Raw genomic sequence first — 18,336 nt, forward strand, 5'->3', positions numbered from 1 at the left:
TAAAGAAGCTGACTCTAAAATTGGATTTTTATTTCCAAAACAAGTTGTTCATCATGAATTGTGAAGTACTGACCTACAACTGTGAGTTACTCTGGGTGGATGGCTGCCTGCCCCCAACGATCAATCTTGGTTACTTTTAATTAACACTTGGACTAAGCCTCCTACATTGTACCTAATTGCAAGAGAAGACTGTCTCACTTTCCATTCAAAAGATCAGTGGTTGCTTTCTGTTCCATTTGCATGTACTGAACTGTGAAAAATGATTTTGTCTACATCTTTTGCAGAATGACTGGAAGCAGAGTAAATGTTATTGAGCTCAAAGGGAGCACTCGAGGAAAGGCCACAATATGCACTTGTTTTGTTTTACTACTACTTTAACCTTTTTTCTTTTATTTGTCTTTCGTCTGTGTTTTGAATGTGTCATTATTTATATTTGCTGCTGCCTATCTCAGCCAGGACTCCCTTGCAAAAGCGGTTCTTTATCTGAGTGGGATTATAATCTTTTCAAGCAATTGAACAGTGTGTTTGCTACTTCCTTTTTCTTCTGATGGGGCGTCCATAGCAGTGAAACTCCACCCAGCAATTTTAAAAATTACACACTGGAGTTTGGCAAACACAATGAAAATGACGCAGTTTCCCATAGGCATGGGCAGAGTCTACGACCCAGTTTTCATAGTGCTGTCATGGCTCTTGCTCTGGAGAGTACAAATATCCAGCCGAATACTTTTCATTCATCTTGCATGAATTTTGGAGTGATGAACAAATCCGTGACCTTTTACTGAGGCCCAGATGTTAAATGTGAGTCTCAGATCTGAGCTTCCTTCCCTTACCAGCGTCTCCCATGGAGCTGAAGATGTTCTCTGTGACATCCAGAATGCGGTCGGTGGCCTCTCCGTGCCGTCCGATGGGATGCCCTCCGCTGGCGTACTGTTTGATGTGCTGAAGCAGCTCGTTGAGGGCCTGGGTGACACCTTGTGCGGCCGCGCCCACCTGTTTCAGGAGGCCCTCGTCGTTGGTGGCCCCCTGTGATGCTTCTACGCAGCCCTCCACTGACTTGGCCACCAGCTTGCCGGCCTCAATCAGCTGCTCCTGGCACACGGGGGAGCTGATGGTTGGAGCCACCACCTGGACAAGGGATGAGAAGAACAAAAACAGCTTAGGGTAAGTTCAAGCTTTTAGGAACATCCAAATTCAGAGAATCTACAACTTTCAGGTGATAAATGCACAGACCAGGTCATAGTGGATATGTCCCCGATGGGCTACTCACCCTGGTGCAGGCGACCAGCTGAGAGGTGGACAGAGCACACTGAGTGGCTGCTGCAATGACCCGGTTCTGCTGGGCTGAGTCCTCTGTCTTCTGGGCCACGTTCTTAGCTTTGAGCACCAGAGCCGCTGCAGCGTTAGCCACCGCTTTGGCCAGCTGCATCAGCATGTCCTGGCAACCGCACACACAAACAGTACTGCTAATTAGACATTGCTAGAGGATGGACAGTTTCTGGTTAGAATGCCTTGTAAAAACACATGGAATTTGGTAGATTATTTAAGAAGTTATTCAGTAGTGCACGATTGAATCTGACATTGTAAATGGATAGTGCATTTTGTTATATGGAAAGGAAGTGTCTCAGAAGTTGGTTTAATTAAACTTGATTAGGTTTGATCTCCTCATTGATGCCTCCAGCGAACATTTAAAGGTTCTATGTAGTGTTGTCCCCATCAGTGAGAGCCACACTTCATAAAAGTTGGATTATTATTATTTTTTTTTTTAGATCTGTCATTGTACAAAAATCTTAAAATCCATCCCAATGTTGGATGAATTTGAACTACTGAAGTGTAGCTTTAAATGATGGGCTTCCAGGTTTAATTGAACCTGCCTTGGCATGATTACTTCTGTATAAATTTTCTCTGGAGTCATCTGGGTCAGATTTGGGTTGGTACTGAATTATGATCGACAAACACAATTATTTTTTTCAAGTTGATGTACTATTACCTTCTTCACCAAGATATTGTTTTGATTGACATTTTAGAATTATTATTATTATTTTTTTGTCTAGAGGACGCATTGGTTACCATCATCTGAAAATAAGAGGGGACTCTCCGTCGGATACCCCTGACAGATCCTGTACCTAGAAACTGTTAAACATAAATATCAAACGGAAAGCAACAAAGGACACAGTTTCCTATTAAACCACGTATCACACACACATATCAGCTCATTCATATTTATGTACCGTATATAAAAATACAAACTGTCTCAAGGTGCTTTACAGAACTCAAAACTCCTCAGGTTAAGCACTGCCTGAGTAACAGGAAGAAGTATTTCACTGTCAAATTTACTTAGCACTCATGATTTAAATTCAGCATCTCACACACACCTTAATTTTAAGTGAAATATTTTATGTTTACATTCATTACTCATGACTTTAATTTACCATCAAGTTTAGTGATAAAGGCCCAGGAGGGTTACAAAGCAACCACTGACGGCCAATCACCTACTGCTTTCATATACACGTGCAGTACAGTATTTTCTGATGTTTTGCTGTAGTGCTGAACCGCAAATGAAAAACCACCACAACTACAAAATGTGCAATAGCCCGAGTTAAGGTTGGCACACCTGGAACTGTGGATCAGTGTCCGTCTCTCCTATGTGTGACAGCAGCTCTCCACTGGCCTGGCCCACGTTTCCTGCAGCCTGCAGCAGGTTCTGACGAGGCTGGAACCCAAATATATAATCAATATACACGCAAACAACAAAGAGCGGAACAAACTATGACATGCAATATCTTTGTCTTCCTTTAAGTTTGGCTAAGCACCTCTGTGTTTGCAGGTTGGGCGGTCTTGAGCATCTCAGAGACAGCATAAGCCAGGTTCTTGGCGGCACCCAGCAGCTGCTGCCCGTTTGCTCCTTCATCCTCCATGAGCGCTGCCAGTAGTTTGACGCCCTTTGACATCTCTGTGAGGTTGGAGGAGATTGTGGTAACGGCACAGCCCACGGCCGTGTAGTCCGTCTCAGCTGGATCGCCTGAGGACATATAGGTAGTGAAGACATAAAGAGTGTGCAGGGGGATAATACGATAACTGTCTTGTGTGTTCTTCATTAACGGAAGTTAAACCTGATTAGAAATGACCACAACAGGGAATTGTTTAGTGTTGCTGATGATGCCATTTGCACTTCTTGTTAGATGCCGAGCTGCATTTCGTTGCGTATGAACACATACTATATGCAATGACAATATAGTTTAATCTAATCTGATCTGCCGGGCCAGTCAAATTGTTTGGGCGAGCTTAATGCAATAATGTACAGAAGAGTAACAGTGTCATACTCACTTGAGCACAATATCATCTGAGCATTATGGAGTTAAATTTAGTTACGACAAAATGGCTCTGAATTGTTGTAGGACCTTTTCATTCCAGATGTTTGAACGAATACCATGAAAACAGGTAGACTTTGCGCTATTCCTACCTGCAGTGAGGTTGACCATGGAGGCTGTGCCTGCTGTGATTGCATCAACCTGGGAGTGGATCTCATGCTTGGACTCGTCCATCTTGTTTTTGCGCCAGGCTTGGGACGCCTTAAACAAAGAAAAGAATGCATTTGGTCTTGGATGTAGAATGAATGACACGGTTCTCATATCATATCAGAACCATTGACTGTATAAAGACAGAACAGCTCCTCTAAAGTGACGCCAAACCAAGTAGAGCTCTCCCTGATGTCTGGCTACAGTAAAGGTCATAAGCTCCATTCCCTCCATGTCGGTGGAAGGGGCTTGGGCTAAAGTAGTTTTAGTTTTTAGGTAGTTAATATAATGCTGATGCATGCTAAAGTGTCAATTTTTCCGATGCGTTTCGTTTAGTTAGCTACTTGCTCAGTGAAGAGGTCCAGTGGGAAAAATACCTCAGTAAATAAGGACAGTGTATAATCCAGCATTTCTTTGTAACTTGTGGGGGGAGAGCACAGTCAACCGAAAATGTGAGTGACAGGTCATCGATAATGCAGATGTACTGCACAGACTCTAACTAGCAAGATGGCACTGCCCATATTCCCAGGAAACTAGTGTCAGTTTGGACAAAAGCGTCCATATGATCAGAACTGAATTCAAACTAATTTAACTATAAATAGTAAAAAAAAAAAAAAAAAAATTATATCTCACAGCATCTTCTCCCAGTGGAGGCAGGGTATCGAAGTCATCCAGAGAGGCTTTGGCTGCCTGGACAGCCTGCATGCTGGAGTTGATGGTTCCAGTCAAGGCCTGCTGAGCTGAAGTCTGAGAACACACAAAAGTGACCTTCATTATGAATACAAAATCTAATATGGCTCAGTGAACTCAACAGTAATTACATTACTATATTTGGAATATTATTGTATTACTTGTATTAGTTCACCAATAAATCAAAGCCAACAATGTGTTAGTTCTCCCAATAGATCGATATCATTATCCATCTGTGTCTCTCATCCTCCATCCCTTATTGCTACTGAAATGGAATTCTTGAAAATCAATATGCAATTGCAGGTGTCATGCTTTGTGATTTCTGTCTCTCATTTACCAGCGGAGCCATGTGTCCTTTGTGCATCTGTCCAGTGGTGATGTGTTGCTTGGCCTGAGGCATGGAACCCATGTGGATGCTCTCCGGTCCTCCAGCTCCTGAGCGCATGATGGCTGGCAGGGCCACAGAGCCCGTCTCCACCTTACCCACCCTGTTGAACTGCTGCTGCAACACAGTGGACCTGCCGGAGGACGACAGACAGCTCAGTCAGTGAAACAGCGATTTCAGGAACTGTGCACATCTTTCTGGGGTAGGGATACTATGGAGAACACACAAACTCACTTTTTGGGTGACACAGAGTCTTCCAGCATGGTGGACTCCTCATCTCCCTCCAAGCCAAAGTGGTCTTTGCTCTTTTTCTGTGTGAAGATAAGGAATGTGTCAAAAAATAGTCATCATGCTATATGACAGAAACCTTTTTAATCCTTTTAACACAATCATAAATGCAATTTAATCAGCAATGTTTCCGTAATATATCAAACAGTACCTACAAATATGATGTTATGGTTTTCTCTCTGAATACTGAATAGAAGTGATAGGAGTTTTTTCATGTATAATGTTGCTAAATTACTGCTGACCTTTTTAAGAATGATGTCGATGTAACCAGCGATAAGCTGAGCTATCTGCTCTCCCTCAGTGGTCTGCACAGAGTAGTAACCGTCCTGGTAGTCTCCAAAATCCTGAAAGCAGAACAAATGTTAACATTAGGTTTAAGTATGAACACAAGCATTTGTACAATAACTAAATACAGTATGTTGTATATGTACTGTGAGCTCAAGCGTCAAAAACAAAAACAAGGCATGAAAATCTTCACAAAAGCTTTGGTCAGACACCACTGAGATTTACTGCTCGTTTGTCACACCTTAGATTCTCCCAGCTCCTCATTCTGAAGAGACTGTGACTTGAAGCACAGCATCTTAGTTCTACTATATAAGAAAGAACTTTCAGCTGTTGATTGCTGCCGCATCTTCATACTGCAGATATATGCAGAATCCAGTCTGATCCCCAGAGACCTTAATATTGTTATTCCTTCTCTAAAACAAGAACTTATTTCCTACCTTTTTCCATTTTATGAATCCTATAAATAGTTTTTTGCCTATTGTTTTAAACTCATCATGTTTAGATCGAAGACCATTTTATATAAAAAAAATAACATTTTCCATTAATAGAGTCTTCATAATTCATAATTAAAAGATCCAAATTAAATTCCCGATATTTTTATCTCCTGACCATTCTACATTTATGTACCACAATCAGTAGTAGGAGTTCCACTTATACAAGGTTCACAAACTTATTTTGTATATTATTTATTCACAAACCAAAACCATTCTCATTTGGCTGAAATGTCAAAGGCATGAACATTGTTCCTAAAACTGTATTGTTATGACAAAAACCTGAGATAATTTTATTTTTTTGTTATTAAATATACAAAACTATTTTCAATTCCTTGAAAGCAACTAAAACGTGTCTCAGCCATTTTCTGACTGTCCCAATCATAGTCTTTGTCAGTCTGAATCCACTGTCTTTGTCTCCCTCTAGCTCTCAGCAATTATCAATGTATCCATTCTAATTTCATTGCATAAAGTGCAGTTGTCAGACACATTTTTTGTAGAGTTAAAAAAAAAAAACAACTATCCATTGTAAATGACATTACGCATCACATGTAACCACAGTATAATATTTAATAATAGACAAGGATAATGGACAAGTAACATGAGTGTGAGGTACAAACACACTGACATGGGAACTCATTCCAGCTGCTCAAAATGCAACTTATTCAAATTGCACGAACTTTTGTTAGAAATTAATTAACAATACTGACAGTCGTGCCCCTTCTGTATTTCACTGAACAACTCACCAGGGTGAAGCTCTTGGGTGAGGCAGCCCATCGCTTGATGTTGGTCAGGTTCCACTCCTGGATCACCTCCTTGGTCTTCTCGTCCACCCTCATCACACTCTCCTTGGTGATACCCAGCAGACGAGGCACCAGTTTGTTCTTACCCTTCATTTTCTCCTGCAGGAAGTTAAAGGAAACAGAATGTCCTTACTGGAACTAAACCAATAATTTTATTATGTTTCATAACTCTTTTTTTCTGCAGGTCTGCATCACACACTCTTTCACTCACATTGTTAAGTTGAGATATGGCACTTATCTACAGGTCGTTTAAGAACTTGAAGACTACATTATAACGTCTACATCAACATGTAAGTGAAATAATAATAGGAGAGAGAGGGGTCACGATTTACTTGTGATATTTCAACCCTGACACCATTATTATTCTCCAAATTTCTCTAAAACACACTTTCTGTCACAGAAGCAGCTACTACTGATAATGGGAGTGAGTTGCACAATTTTCCGTTTCATTACAGAAACTTCTTTAAACCTCAACTTCCCACCAGTCTCTAGAACTGAAAAAGCTACTCTTCAAGAAACTCTGCAAGTCCAGCGCTTAAAGGCAGGGTACGTCGTTTTGTTGAGGAGGGAGTGGAACTGTGGCTGTAAACAAGAAGGGGAAGGCGAAGGGGGGCAGCACAGATTTTACATACCCTGCCTTTAACTTCAGAATTATAAAAAAAGAAAAGAGAAAAGTCTTCAATTTCCCCTTTTCTGTTTCGAAACTCGATTCAACAAGTCTGAACCAATTTTACAGTTTGCTCTCTTTGTTTTCTATTTACCGTCTTTTCATGTGTAACTGTGTGCACAGTAGGGGTTATTTAATCATACTTTAAAGTCGACTAGTATGTGTTGAAATTTGCGTCAACTAGCGTATGACGGTACACATAAAGACACAGAAATATATATTCTTGACCTGAACACATATTGCAGCGTCTCACACAACCTGGCCTGGCCCACGATGTGCCTGTTAGTGACCTATGACTTAGTGTTTGGACCGTAGGAAGCTGTGTACCGTAGCTTGCTGTCATAGCGTGTCAGAATCTGTCCAGAAAAGCAATGTAATGTAATCCACCATGTCCACAGCGTCATCTGCACCAGGGAGACACTGTCATTCTACTGCTGTTTGTGTCTACAGAGCTGTGCAAATACTTGTGAAAATAAAAAAAAAGGTGAAAGAGACGCGCAAAGAATTTGATCTGTGTCTGATGCAGATGAATTCAGTTTAGTTTTCCTTACTTACATGTCAGAACTGGTGTGAAATGTGATATTGTGGGCAACCATAGTAAACTAAAGTTATGTTACTTTCATTCCTCGTCTGTCAGAATGACAGCTGTATTAAAATAGCTGCTGTGTCTGTGTTTCACAAAGCATCTAAACAAGCTGTACAACACATCAGGTGCCAGCAAAGTAATTAGGTTTGAAATGTGACCGCTGAACAACAGATACTCTTAGCAACATCTCAGCTTCTGAAGCTGAATCATCAATTCAAACGAGCCGTCGCGTCGTCTTGTGCTTCATTCTTCTACTCTTAGAGAAGATTTGGGCCAAAATCATCATGAAATGGCACATTCAAAACATGAACGACGTTAAAAGAAAACTGCATTAACTTTAAGAGCGCTAGTTTCTACATGGTGTGTTATGCACTATACTAGAATACCCCAGTTTCTGACCCGACATTCATCTACGTCTTTCCTTCACCGGTATAACTGTAGGTGCACAGGCCACTGGAGAAGGCCAATCTGAGCAGACTAAACATTGCTAGCCTTGATTTTACATTTAAAGCCTATAAAACCAAACTTTTTTCCACTAGCTGTTCCATGGGAGGCTTCTTCGTCACTGACTAGACTGTCAAAATGTCTCTGTAACTTTTAAACTTGTCTTGATAGAGTCTCAAATGAAAAGTGTACTTCTCCATGTATCGGTTCTGCAATTCATCAAACAGAAATGAAACCCCTTCTCACCTTGACCAGAAAGAACGACACACCATAGGTTTTCAGAGATCTGGCCAGCTTCACATAGCTAACTTTGGCCTCGATCTCAGTCATGTTCTGACAGTTTTTATGTGCCTGCAGAAACAAGAGAAACAGTCAGAGGAGTCACACCAAGAACAAAATGCCAAAAAAGTTTCTTACTAATCTACTACCTAATCTGATTCATGGACACATCTGTGTATCTTTAAGCAATAAAACTAAACGTTCTGTTCATATAGCAAAGAATTAAGAATCTGATTAATATGCATGACTGTGAGATCAGAAGCAACATGCTCCTCTACCTAAACAGAACCCAGTGTTTACCTGAAAGATCTTTTTCTCTCCTTTGTTCTTGATGTACTCTTTGGGAAGGAACTCCTTCAAACTGAGGAATAAACAGCTCAGTAGAATCAATAAAAGCCTTACAGCACAAAGTCAATTCCAAACACATAACCTAAGTAATAACAGACTAAACAAAAACAGAAAGCTGCGTGAGAAATGATTTTCAGTATGAAGTCAGTGCTTACTCTAAGAATCCAGGCTTGTGTTTGGACTCGTTGTGGTCACCGAACTGAATCTGACATTGATAGCCTGCAAACTCACAGGCCTTGTCAAAGGAGACAGGATGGGATCCGTTCAGAATGTCATCACGGGCCTGTACACATACACAAACACACACATATCAAGTATTATCCAGGAAAAGATATAACTAGTCAAATCCACGAAATGAATAAACAATGTGAACAGACAATCATCAAACCTGCTAATAATGACTAATAATGCAAAAATCCCAAGCTATGCCGAGGAGAACAAGGAAAAAAGAAAACTGAACTTGTCCAGTAAACAAAGCCAGTAAACCCTGAGACAGCCTTCAGGTGGTTTCCTACCTGTACATAGAGCAGGTTGAGCTGGACGGGGTCTCTGGAGTCCACGTTCTGATCCGAGTAGAAGAACTTCCTCCTCAGCAGCAACATCTCTGTCTCCTCCACACCCTGTTCCCTCAACGTCCTACCATGGTCCAACCAGTTCACTGTGGAAAGTGTCAGTCGCACAAACTTATAAACAGACTGGCTGGTACACAGGGTTCATAAAATGTGTTGACAAGAGAATATTTGTTCGAACATAGTCTTCCTCATAAACTGGTTATAATCACTCATGTTGTTACTCTCCTTAAAGCACTTAATCAAAAATTAATTAAAAAGTTAATTAAAATGGTCCATGTTAATTTACAGACCTCATAGTGTATTATTACAACAGAACACACAGAACCATCCCTCAGATATACAGCAATAAGCTTAACTTTTATATCCCACCATTATGTGTCATTATTATTGTGTCTTCTCGCTCCATCCTGTCTCTTTCTGAAAGTTTCTGCTGGTGTATTTGTCTGTGGAGCATAATGTTTCTGATCTGTATTTTAAAAGCTTTACCCATCAGTCCAGTGTTCATGGTTTGTAGTTAATCACTGATCATCTTGTCTCTCTTCGCTCTCATAGTTGGCCTGTCATCTCCTAACATCGGTGGTGGTACAGGCCGTGGCGCTGGTGTGAGTTTGAGAGTGAGAACTAGTATTTGCCTTACACTCATCGTCTGTGTGGAGCTTCTGCTTGAGCTTCTCCATCTTCTTGTCGTCTCTTAGCAGAGTCTTGTCTCTTTTCAGGGTGCCTGTGGTCTCCTCCTTCTTCTCCTCGCCAATGTCTCGCACCAGTGAGTACTCGTCATAGTTTGTAATACCTGACAAACAAACGGTCAAGATTGGTACATTAACTTTAGTGACATAAAGCAGGATGTGTATCACTGATAGTTGCACGTGTAAGGTGTGAGCTGTGTGTGACAGAGCTGACCTATTCTAGCACAGATGGTCATGAGCATGTCACTAACAATCTTGGAGTCGTCCACCATGACAGTCTTCACCGTGCCATCCAACATGCGGATCTTCAGAGGCCTCTGCTTCTTCTTGTATTCCAGAGTGTCCTGGCAGACAGAGGAGACAGGTCAGTCGCTGGGGTTTAGGTGACAGACATCTGAGGACTTAAGGAGTTATTATTTGTTGTTCACATTATCCTGCTCTTCATCTTCCAGACAATAATCTAGTTTTCTAATAAAATAAGATGGCATGTTTGCATGGAGTTCCCCACACAGTCCACGTGTCAATAACTAACCTTTTTATACCTGTTGTACTTGCATGGTTAAAACAAAAATGCTACTGAGGAAAACTCTTGATTTGTAACAGTGATGTAAAGGGGACCTAGATTCAGGTTCTTAAGAGAGAGGAACAGTCTCTCAAACTCTTAACCTGTTGTGTTCTTGTTAACATTAGGTCTCCAGCAGAGGAGAATAATCGTCCGCTCAACAGGTGTGGAGCTTTTTTAAATGAATCTATGGATGAATGCTGCTCTGTTTCATTAATCTGACTCAAATGAATTTAGCAAATAAAGCTTCAAATATTAACTCTGATACATACTAATTATTAGAGACCATTTAAAAACATTAAATGTTGACCGAAGGCAGAAAAGTAGAGAAAGAAACACAGGACTGATCAGAAAAGACAATGACATAAGAGTCTAAAGAAATAATGAGGTGTTTGAGTGTGTGTAAATGATTCACCCCATTCCTCAGCATGTAGTAGTCCAGGGCCTTTCCAGCCTCCAGCCAGATGCCTTTCTTTGGGTCTTCATCAGACAGAAACAGCCCATAGTCATTGGCTACGTAAGGAAACAGAAATACAGAGTGAGTCACCGTAACTCTGTTTCCTGGCACTCCTGCACATGTGTATAGGCAGCGGCTGAGAAGCTACTATTGTCTCAAGTGCTTGTGCTGGATATAACTTCCTGTCCACGTTAACCAGGTCAGTGGATCACTAGGTGATTTGCATTTGTTTTCAAGGATACATGTGCTCCAGGCATATCAGGTCGCACGCATCCACATGTGACCACTCATCTCATGAAGGATGACTTGAGGGAAAACATAAGGAGAGCTGTTTAACTGGCTGTACGGTAGGGACAAGCTGCTGACTTAGCAAAGAGTTTTATTGAATTTTTTTGCAGGCGTGTTGGTGCAGCCTTTGCAGAACATGATGTCTGTGTCTGTAATTAAAAAACAAAACTGGGTCTCTTGTTTTCTAACCAGAAAGCTCTATTTATGAAAACCAGGTCTTTCAGATCAATTTAATAGGAACATTAAACAGTTGTACACATTGTAAACCTTCCTGTGTCCATTCCTGTATTGGTGACCTGTTTCAGAGCTTTACATATTGGACCAAATTTTAGTCAGCCTCAAAAATGTCCATAATATATGCTAATGATTTTCTGTATGACATCCATTTCTGGCTTTGTTGCTCCTGGGGAATATATATATGGGGAAGGTCTGATGGTCGCTACGGCCCTGTTCAGACTTGCTTTAACATCTGTCCTGGTCAATCTGATTGCAAGTGGCCAGGTTTAAGTACAGGTGTCAACAGACCAAGGATGTAGCGAGGATGCATTTGAGTGATCCCATCATGGACTACATTTGGAGGTGGTCTGGAACGCATTTGTCTGCATTCCTTTGGTAGTGTGAATTAAAAACCTTAAAAACCTCTTGCTTGGTGGGGGTCCTCTTTAATAAGCAGCGTTTTGCCTCGTTCATTCAGAAAAACAAAACGCCACTATTATACATGGAAAGAAGAAAAAAAAACATGTGTGATGCTTGTTCGGTGAATAAATAAATAATAACTTAATGCACATGCTTTCAATGAGTGAAAAATATTTCACAGCTTGTTCTAAAATGTGATATGACGCACACACACACAGCCAACAGATGTCTAGGGACACATCTTAATACCAGGTGTGACCACTTGCAACAGGATTGGGTAGGATGTTAATGTGAGGTCTGACTGTTGCTTTGCGTATGGCACTATACCTAGTGAAGATGTACAGGCTGTCAAAAATGTCAACACTCAAGTCATGCTCCCAGTACTCAAAGGAGATAGCAGGGACTGGATCTCTAGGGTCTACGTTCCTGCATTGGGAATTGAGGGGATGAAACTTCCTCATAGTTTCCCTGCGGGGGAGGTTATGTTTAACTTACAGAGGTGTAAAGGATGATAAAACTCCATCCTTATATACAGTGAGTCAGTATCTAACCAAGATCACTGGCTGATGTACTAATGAAGGCAATAGGTGCATGATACAAGAAACAACTAGATTGTTCAAGACTCTGTGGGCCACTTTGGGAAGATGAGAGTCAAGTACAGGGTGTGATGAACAAAAGGAAGATACTATCAGTACGAAGGCAGGGTGAATCAGAGTCAGAAAGTTTCCAGCTTTTCCTTTAAAGATAGGGGCACACACAGAGCCGTCCGATTTCGCTAGTGGTTGTAACTTTTTGAGGAAGAAATATCTGAAGGAACTAGTGTCAAACACCCCCGAGTATTTCAGCGTCCTACAGGCTGGAACAAGCAACGCGGAGGGCTGCTGTCGAAATAGCTTGCGTAATGAGACATAACTCCACACACACTTCACTTAATAGATCTGTGGAGCAGATGGCAGTGGGTTTTCAGCTGCAGCTCTGCAGCAGAGCCTGTAATCAACAAGACAAAGGTAGCAAGGCCGCAATTCGCTGGCTTTTAGAACATTCTGTTCTGGGTCGTCTTTGCCCCAGTTCTGCGTCGAGTTTCACTTCATTTTTACTCAACTTCTCCATCCAGAAAGGTTTTCTGTTAACAGTTCTTTTTCTATCGTGCACTCTTTACAAACATATCCAGGCCGGCAGTCCGCATGAGGACATACAGTATATAGTCACTACCACACTATGGAAAACACTTCCTAGGGGTAACACAGCCATCAGAAACTGTTGTTAACTGTTGATCTCCCAGGGACTGTGATTTTATGAATTAAAGCAGCTGCAACAAAACAAAATGACAATCAAAGTCATCAATTCTTCTGGGAACAGAGGAGAGTGGGAGGGTACGGAGCTATGTTTACTTTTAAATGAGTGAATTAAGATCTTCCGTTTATCAGCTCCTCATGTTTGTGTGAGTCAGCAGAGTGAGGATAGGAGCTATGGCTCTTCTTCTATATACTAACCATATAATAACCAGGTGAATTAATCCAACCATCACAGACATACTGAGGTTAAACGAGATTGATAATAGGCTGAGTTATAAATAATAAGGTAGTAATGAAACATCTTTCATTATTTCTGCTTCATTCTCAAATTTATCGTCGCTACTTTGACCACATTCCCCAAGCCAATCAGTCCGATGGTCCCGCCCTTTAAATGCTTTATAATGTTGTCACTCATCACATCCCTCCTTCTCCCCATCTCCACCAAAACCATGTTTCCATCAGACTATCTGCTCTTTCATCTGGTGCTCTATGTTTTTGCTCCTTATCTGAAGATAACCACTACCACAGACTTAAAATATCTATCTATCTATCTATCTATCTATCTATCTATCTATCTATCTATCTATCTATCTATCTATCTATCTATCTATCTATCTATCTATCTATCTATCTATCCATCCATCCATCCATCCATCCATCCATCCATCCATCCATCCATCCATCCATCCATCCATCTATCTATCTACATCTTTGTTCCATTATTGTACCTTTTGATGTGACACCTACATTTAGAAGCTCTTTTTTTTTTTACCTTAATTTACGTTCAGTGATAATATGACTGGATATAATGCTTGGTATGATATAAACCTCACATGAACGCTTACAAAAATGCAATTCAAAATTTGAGTCTTGTATTATTGTTGTCCAGATCAGATGAGGCCAGCTCTGTGTGTGTCAGCTGATCTGCCAGTGAACTGAATGGGTACAGTATCCATGTGAAACTTATTTGGATATACTGAGTAGCACTACAAAAATAGCTCCTGGATAGCGTTTTTCATTACAGATGCTTGTGTCTTTGTCAGTATTTAGTTAGCGGCATTGATAACTTAAAAAACCTGTAAGGCAACCTTTGTTTGATAGCTCCAGAGCATGTCAATCCCCATAGACCTCCATGTTAAAACAAAGCATTCTCAGTTTCTGTAGTTAAATTAATTAGGCTTTAACATATGTGCTGTATGTAATTATGGGTGTACAGGTAATAAACAGTAATCAAATCAGTTTTATTTGATGTGCATTTATGTACACGCTTACAAGGAATTAGTTCTGTTTAACCCATCCAAGTGAGCACACTTAAGAGTTGTAGGCAGCCATGCAAAGGGCCCGGGGACAAGACAGTTTTACTCCAGGAATCTCAGGCCTGGACATACATGGGATTGAACCAGTGACCTCATGGTCACAAAGATGCTTCTTTAACCACTAATCCACATTTAGCTAAAAACGTTTTCAGTAGAACAAGCTTAATTTCTTCTAGCCTCCAAATTCAGTAGATCCCAAACTGATCAAGTATCTGTGGGATGATCCACAGAGGTCCCTCCCCTCAACACATAAGACCCAAAGACCCCCACTAACATCATTCTGTTATCAGACACCACAGGACACCCTCAGAAAGTCCATGTCCATTCTCTGATGAGTCACAACTGTTTTGGAGGAACAAGGGAGACCTACACAATATCAGGAAGGTAGGCAAAATCTTACAGCTGATCAGGATATATATATGTTTTTGACGCAAACCAACAATTAGACGCATGTGGTGCTATCTCTATGAACGTGTGTGTGTGCACGTGTAGGAAGAGAACTCACGCTGGCCGAGCTGCGCCTCAGGAACCCTCTCCCTGATGATGCGGCAGGCGTCGTAGACCATGGTGGAGGGCTCAAACTGCATGGTTTTCACCACATTCCCCACGCCGATCTTTAATGACAGAGCCACCATGATTGCTGCTCTGCACCTCCACCCGACTCACACCTGCAAGATATCCACAAACTGTTAGTCAAGAAAAGTGTCACACCATACTGAATGTGTCAACATGGCAGGGACAGATTTGACCAAATCTGTCTGGTCAATCCAGACAGATTTGACCTTCTAAATATATTTAAATTGACAATTTTAGTTACTAAATCTTATCTCACTAGGCAAAATGGGTACATCCCAACCTTTTACTATAGGAACGTGACAAATACTATGGATCATTTCTATGGATGTATTTTAACAGCTGCTGTGCTTCCATGTCGCAGATCTATCACTATCAGCACTTCAGGAAACAGATGAACACTGCGTGCTATTGTAGAAGCTCTGGAAAAAAAGGGGCTAGTGCATGGACTCAAATTTAGCTGAATTTGAATTGTAAAGACAGACAAATTATTTCATGGCTTGTAGTTATAAATAAACCTTTGTAAAGTCGTCCATAGAGGGGAAAAAAAGACTTTTGCATTTGTAGAAGAGGCGAGCTCAAAATCATATTCCTCTTTATGTGAAGGAGTTATATTCTTTGAATCTCTCATGGTTTATCATTATTAGCATGGGTCAAAAGAAGTTCAGCAATGGGAAGTACATGGCAATGGTCTCACCCTCTTGCCTACTCAATTTTAGATTTCTAAATTCTTCATTTCCCAGTAAAGTGTTAAGCTGACGTTAAAATGAGGAACACCGCCGTTATTTACATGCACATGAAAAAAAGACTGTGGGAAACACAGTTGAGACAGGAAACTGTCTTAAGTGTGTGGCTATATAAAAACAAGCTGACTTGAAACTTTTAACCCATATGCAGCGGCCCTGTCAGAATTTTAGAGTATAATCATGAATTAATACAGAACAAACTGTGTCTGACCAAGCCCTAGACTGAAAGCCACTGAAAGCTGTTGCAAAACGAATAAAAAGAGAAGTGCCTTCTGTGTGGACATTGTATTTAATGAACCACAATGATTCCCAATTAGATTTTGTACGACCAAATTATCAGACGGAAAGAATGACAGCGTTTATGACTCTGAGATATCGTTTTTAACCTAGAATTTACTTTTTGCATCTTTAACAATTTAATTGAACAGACTCATTGCCTTAACCTTAACCTGCTTTCTCTGCTTAGTCTCAAGTTTTCAAATCGAACGTCTACACTGTAAAATGTAATAAGTTGACTCGACTTAAAAAACATGCGTAACCTATGCACGTAGCTTACGCACGTGTGAGCCATTTATACTGGTGTAGCCAGTCTGGCTCGCTCTGTCAAGACACCACCAAACACTAGCCGACGCTGTGTCTTTTTTTTGTCAGTCGAATTCATTTTAGTTTTTACTTCCTGCTTTACTTTCAGCAATGGTGACTGGAACTTTCGAGTTGTGTTCCATTTGTAATGATCAAAAACAATCAATCTGAAAATTGATAAAATGGAGAAGCACTAGGAAATACGAAGAGGAGAAACATGCTACTACCAAGCGGACCAGTCACAGCTCTTGTGGTTTTGCGTTGCATAGTTACATGGCGCTGGGTCCGCATATTGTCAGTGTAAAGTCTGGGCCAACACTGTAGCTAGGGTGTCAATTTGACGCAGAAGTACAAAATACTAAAATTGGAGAGTATGTTCACCTATGCCAAATCCTGTATAGTTTTACTACACAATACATAATTTGCATGTCCTTTTCGAAGATCCTGATATTTATTTGATGTACAGCCTCCAATGAAGAAAAAATATCCAAGACAGTATTCGTGGTGTGAGGGTGTTGCAAGCATCAACACTGAAATACTTAAATAACCCATATACGTGGAAGTGGAACTACAAGGTAGCTGATAGTGGTCTGTGGTTTAACACTTGGAATAGAATGTTCAAATGATGGTCTTTTGAGACACTTTTTGACTTGCATAGCTTTTACCATAACTACAATTGATCTCATATAAGAGAACAAAAAACTGAGTGAATGAATGGGGGAGTGTATTTATGACAGCTAATATACACTAAGGGACGCTGCTAAGCTAGTTTCTTTTGAGGCTGTCTGGACGTGACATCTTGATGCAGAGATGGCATGTGTCCGCCATCAGCACTCAGAGGAGATCAAATGTCACAACACAGACACCCCGACACCCTCAGCCTCGCATCCTGCTGACACCCTATCACTATCCGTTTCTCCTACTTTTTCACGCTCACTGCTCGCTGACAGGTGGATGTAGCTGGAGTATGCGGTGGATCATTTCTTAGGATACGGATGTCCAAATGAGTGAAGGGCATTGAAGTAACAGATAAAAACTGTCTGAAATGGAAAATATGCAAGAAACTCTCCTTTTCCTGGTAAATACAAGAAGGTAATGAATATATTTAGTCTCACAACTTAATCGTTTAATTATTTATTTTTAGTTTTTCCCTCTGATCATTATTTTGTAATGTCCATCTCGTAGTTATCCTACAATGACCACTGAATCCTAGTATCAGACTCATCTCCAATCAACTGCTATTGTTCTCCCTGTCCATTTTCAATTCTCTAATATCCACATTAGCTCATTTAAACTAGAAAAAAAAGTAAAAGCTCAAATCAGAAGCAAATACCTGATGTAAACCAATGTTTTAGTGACGGCCCTCCTGCCCAGTCAAATGATGAACCTGGGTTTCTTCTTCCTGGTTGGAGAAAAAATAAGACAGAAACCAGGTTACAATGATATTATTCATTGCATTTACAGACGTGACATCAACTCTGACACCTCTAACACCATTGAAACACAGACTGCAATTTGTTACCTTGCAATTTTAATTTCAAGTAAATTCAAATTAAGTTCCGTATTCTCTTTACTTGTCAATGGGCTGGGGGAGTCCTAACAAGAAGAAGGCTGAAACCAGCCTAAGAGCAACAAATATGGTGAAAAGCTGTGGGGAAGATGGGTTGGACACGCGCTTAATGCAGAGTGTTGTGAACACCAGGAGGTTCATCACACTCAAGAATGTAGTATTGTTCTGGCTAAAATACAGTGGCAGGAGCTAATTTAGGCTAATATCGACGCACCTATGAGGTTAAGCTGTTAATGGGACGTGTCACTGACTGCAGCAGAGCACACTGAAGG

The 18,336-nt window shown here is 40.8% G+C and overlaps 1 protein-coding gene across 2 annotated transcripts in view; it reads right to left on the bottom strand.

Moving 5' to 3' along the window:
* The window catches only part of tln1 (talin 1), a 61,233-nt gene that overhangs the window by 27,929 nt on the left and 14,968 nt on the right, over positions 1–18,336 (bottom strand). For both annotated transcript variants that reach the window (XM_047569696.1, XM_047569697.1), the window contains exons 2-20: positions 17,828–17,896; positions 15,099–15,261; positions 11,017–11,114; positions 10,254–10,383; positions 9,991–10,143; positions 9,297–9,439; positions 8,937–9,064; positions 8,734–8,794; positions 8,401–8,505; positions 6,401–6,556; positions 5,121–5,222; positions 4,825–4,901; positions 4,543–4,723; positions 4,149–4,262; positions 3,461–3,569; positions 2,811–3,019; positions 2,612–2,710; positions 1,268–1,435; positions 831–1,125 (exon numbers count right to left, since the gene is read on the bottom strand). In XM_047569696.1, coding sequence (XP_047425652.1) covers positions 831–1,125; positions 1,268–1,435; positions 2,612–2,710; positions 2,811–3,019; positions 3,461–3,569; positions 4,149–4,262; positions 4,543–4,723; positions 4,825–4,901; positions 5,121–5,222; positions 6,401–6,556; positions 8,401–8,505; positions 8,734–8,794; positions 8,937–9,064; positions 9,297–9,439; positions 9,991–10,143; positions 10,254–10,383; positions 11,017–11,114; positions 15,099–15,228 — 2,458 coding nt within the window. In that variant the 5' untranslated portion in view covers positions 15,229–15,261; positions 17,828–17,896. The remainder of the gene's footprint in view (positions 1–830; positions 1,126–1,267; positions 1,436–2,611; positions 2,711–2,810; positions 3,020–3,460; positions 3,570–4,148; positions 4,263–4,542; positions 4,724–4,824; positions 4,902–5,120; positions 5,223–6,400; positions 6,557–8,400; positions 8,506–8,733; positions 8,795–8,936; positions 9,065–9,296; positions 9,440–9,990; positions 10,144–10,253; positions 10,384–11,016; positions 11,115–15,098; positions 15,262–17,827; positions 17,897–18,336) is intronic.

The sequence above is a fragment of the Mugil cephalus genome, chromosome 19 (assembly GCF_022458985.1).
Source record: "Mugil cephalus isolate CIBA_MC_2020 chromosome 19, CIBA_Mcephalus_1.1, whole genome shotgun sequence".
Taxonomy (NCBI): Eukaryota; Metazoa; Chordata; class Actinopteri; order Mugiliformes; family Mugilidae; genus Mugil; species Mugil cephalus.